This window comes from Zingiber officinale, chromosome 10B, assembly GCF_018446385.1.
Source record: "Zingiber officinale cultivar Zhangliang chromosome 10B, Zo_v1.1, whole genome shotgun sequence".
NCBI classification, from domain to species: Eukaryota; Viridiplantae; Streptophyta; class Magnoliopsida; order Zingiberales; family Zingiberaceae; genus Zingiber; species Zingiber officinale.
The window spans coordinates 79,408,901-79,411,494 of NC_056005.1; the positions used below are offsets into that span (position 1 = coordinate 79,408,901).

General features: G+C 47.1%; 1 protein-coding gene across 1 annotated transcript; it reads right to left on the reverse strand.

Moving 5' to 3' along the window:
• Positions 1–529: 529 nt before the first annotated feature.
• On the reverse strand, positions 530–1,168 carry LOC122029206 (leucine-rich repeat extensin-like protein 5). Its single transcript, XM_042588146.1, has one exon. The coding sequence runs from the start codon at positions 1,166–1,168 to the stop codon at positions 530–532; it is 639 nt and encodes a 212-aa protein (XP_042444080.1).
• Between the last annotated feature and the right edge of the window lie 1,426 nt (positions 1,169–2,594).

Here is a 2,594-nt window from a genome sequence, read left to right on the forward strand (position 1 = left end):
CACACTCAACTATAAGATCGATGATGATGAGTCTATAATCTGATCACCAACTACAAATCACCAAATCCATAAATATCACACGTAACACTCCTTTTGTCACCATCAACGACAAACACCAAATAATAGAATATCAAATCAAATATCCTCTAATAGATCATAAAAAAAACAACCTATCACAACATCTGATCTCACAATATCCACCAATAAATCATCACAAATCCACATATCACAATATCAGTTCTCATAATATCCATCGATCTCAAACCATCCTCAATATCAATCATACCTGATAAGATCATGGAAAATACTGACTCTCAAAGGCCTCCCTAAATCTCACCCAGGTGATGCACTTCTCGCCTATGATCGAGCACTGTGTGTCTCACCAGATGTCGGCCTCATCCCGTAAATGGAAAGCAGCCAGCTCTGCCTTCTCCCACTCGGAACAAGACATATAGAAGAAAGTCCGCTCCATCATCTCTATCCAAGACTGAGCCACACTTGGGTCAGTCTCCTCACAGAATAGTGTGAATCAACTTTTCACTGACTCTGCCAAAGCTGGGATCTGAGTTTGTGTCGCAATCATATCAGTAGGGTGAGAAAGGATTGACACAAGAATTGGCAGAACCACTAGAGTTAGTGCTATGGGTGGTACCGCTGGATAGGCCGAGGAAGGTACCCCTGGTGCTGCATAAGCTGGGGCAGATACCACTGGTGGCACTGCAGAGTCAATATAGGTTGGAGTGGCTGGAGGTACGATAGGTGGTGGTACCGGATATGGAGCAACTGGTACTGCTGGTGCGGGTGCCGGGTATGTAGTAGCAGGCACAGGTGGCGGTGGTGCTGGGTACTCTGTAGGTGCGGCTGGAGGAGGTGTCGGGTACGCAGCAGCATACACTATTGGTGGAGGGGTTGGGTATGCTGCAGGTGGTACCGCCGGTGGTACAGTGAATACTGTAGGGGTGGGTCCGACGGGTACGATCAAGGTAGGTACCTTTGGAGAAGGAACCGTCAGAATCTGAGAGGCTGACACACCCGTAGTGCCATGAGGAGTCTGCCCTTGATTGGGAAGCTCAATCCCAGCAGACCTCTCTGGTGACTTCGTCACCAAAGTTTCCAATGCCCTCTTGTGTGGCCGTCCTGCACCATGTCTCGACATGGGAACACGCATATGTCGCTTCACATCTATTAAATTATTACCTAGGAATTAATACGGGTACCAAAATTACCAAACTTGATCATTTTACCTATTTTTCGTCTGGAGATGTTCCGTCGCCATGAAGTCACCAAATATGACCTCGTCAAAGAATACCTCGAAATTCTGAAACATGAAAATCGACGAAAATTCATATGAATCCAAAAATACCTAGATTAACTCACAAAACTTGGCTCTGATACTAAATTTATAAATTGTCATGCCCCAGAGGAGTCCCTGACAGACGACAATCCGGCAGCATCTCCCCTATACAGGTGATAATCTGAATCCTGAAATACATATCCCTTAGGGTCTCTCAATCCTCGGCCAACACGGCCAGAACATATATGATAAAATAAGTAAACATTTTACACAATTTAATATAAAACCTACTACACTAATAAAGAGGTAAACACAACCGACAACGAAAAACCATCGCAACGGAAAAACATGGGCAGCGTACCAAAAACTCGATATAAAAGGCACGAGTGCAAGAACTACACATTACAAGTCTTTAGATCACATAACAAGGAACCAAAGTCCGAAAATAGAAAACCATCTCGATACGAAGTGGGGACTAGCAACTTAAACCTCTTGATGGCTTCAACCTGAAATAGGAGTAAATCAATAGGGTGAGTTCAAGAACTCAGCGGGTATCGATTAGACATATTGGAACACCAAGGTTGTTTTGGTGTGATCAACAAGTTAAGTTAGGTCCTGTGTGTTTTTAACCTTGTGTCTAAGTGTGCAGGAGCTTAGGAGCACAGGTAGTCGAGCGAAAGACGCAGATAGCGAGAAGAATGTTAGTCCGAGGGACGAGGTGCTGCAGAAGAGTACACCGGCGGACGAGAAGGAAGCGTACGGTGGTTCCGAGGGATGAAAGTTGGAGCGGAAGATTACTCGAGGAGCAAGAGACGCAGCTAGCGAGAAGGATGGCACGCGGTGCGTCCGAGGAATGAAGACTGTGAATGAGTATGCCGGCGGATGAGAAGAAAACACGGGACGATTCCGAGGGACGAGAAGTCGGAGGGAAGCCCACTCGAGAAGACCGGAACTTGGATTCAGGTGAGCCCTATTCCAGATAGCAGAGATCACCCAACTAAGCAGAGGACCCGGATGAAAGTCAACTGGAGTTGACTAAGCATCCGGGGCGCCCGGAACTGTCCGGGGCGCCCGGAACTGTCCGGGGCGCCCGGAACTGTCCGAGGCGCCCGGAACCCTTCCGGGCGCACGGAAGTGAGTTTTTGACCGGATCGAGCTTTGACTTGATCTGAACATTGGGGGATAAAATTTATCCCCCCCTAGGGCGCCCGGAACCCTTCCAGGTGCCCCGACCAAGGCTATAAATATAGCCTTGGTCCAGAAGCTTTTCATTAATTCAAAAATTGTAAACAACACTTGT

What these genes read in the sequence shown, in the direction of transcription:
- LOC122029206 (XM_042588146.1), bottom strand. Translation starts at nt 1,168, where the DNA reads ATGCGTGTTCCCATGTCGAGACATGGTGCAGGACGGCCACACAAGAGG.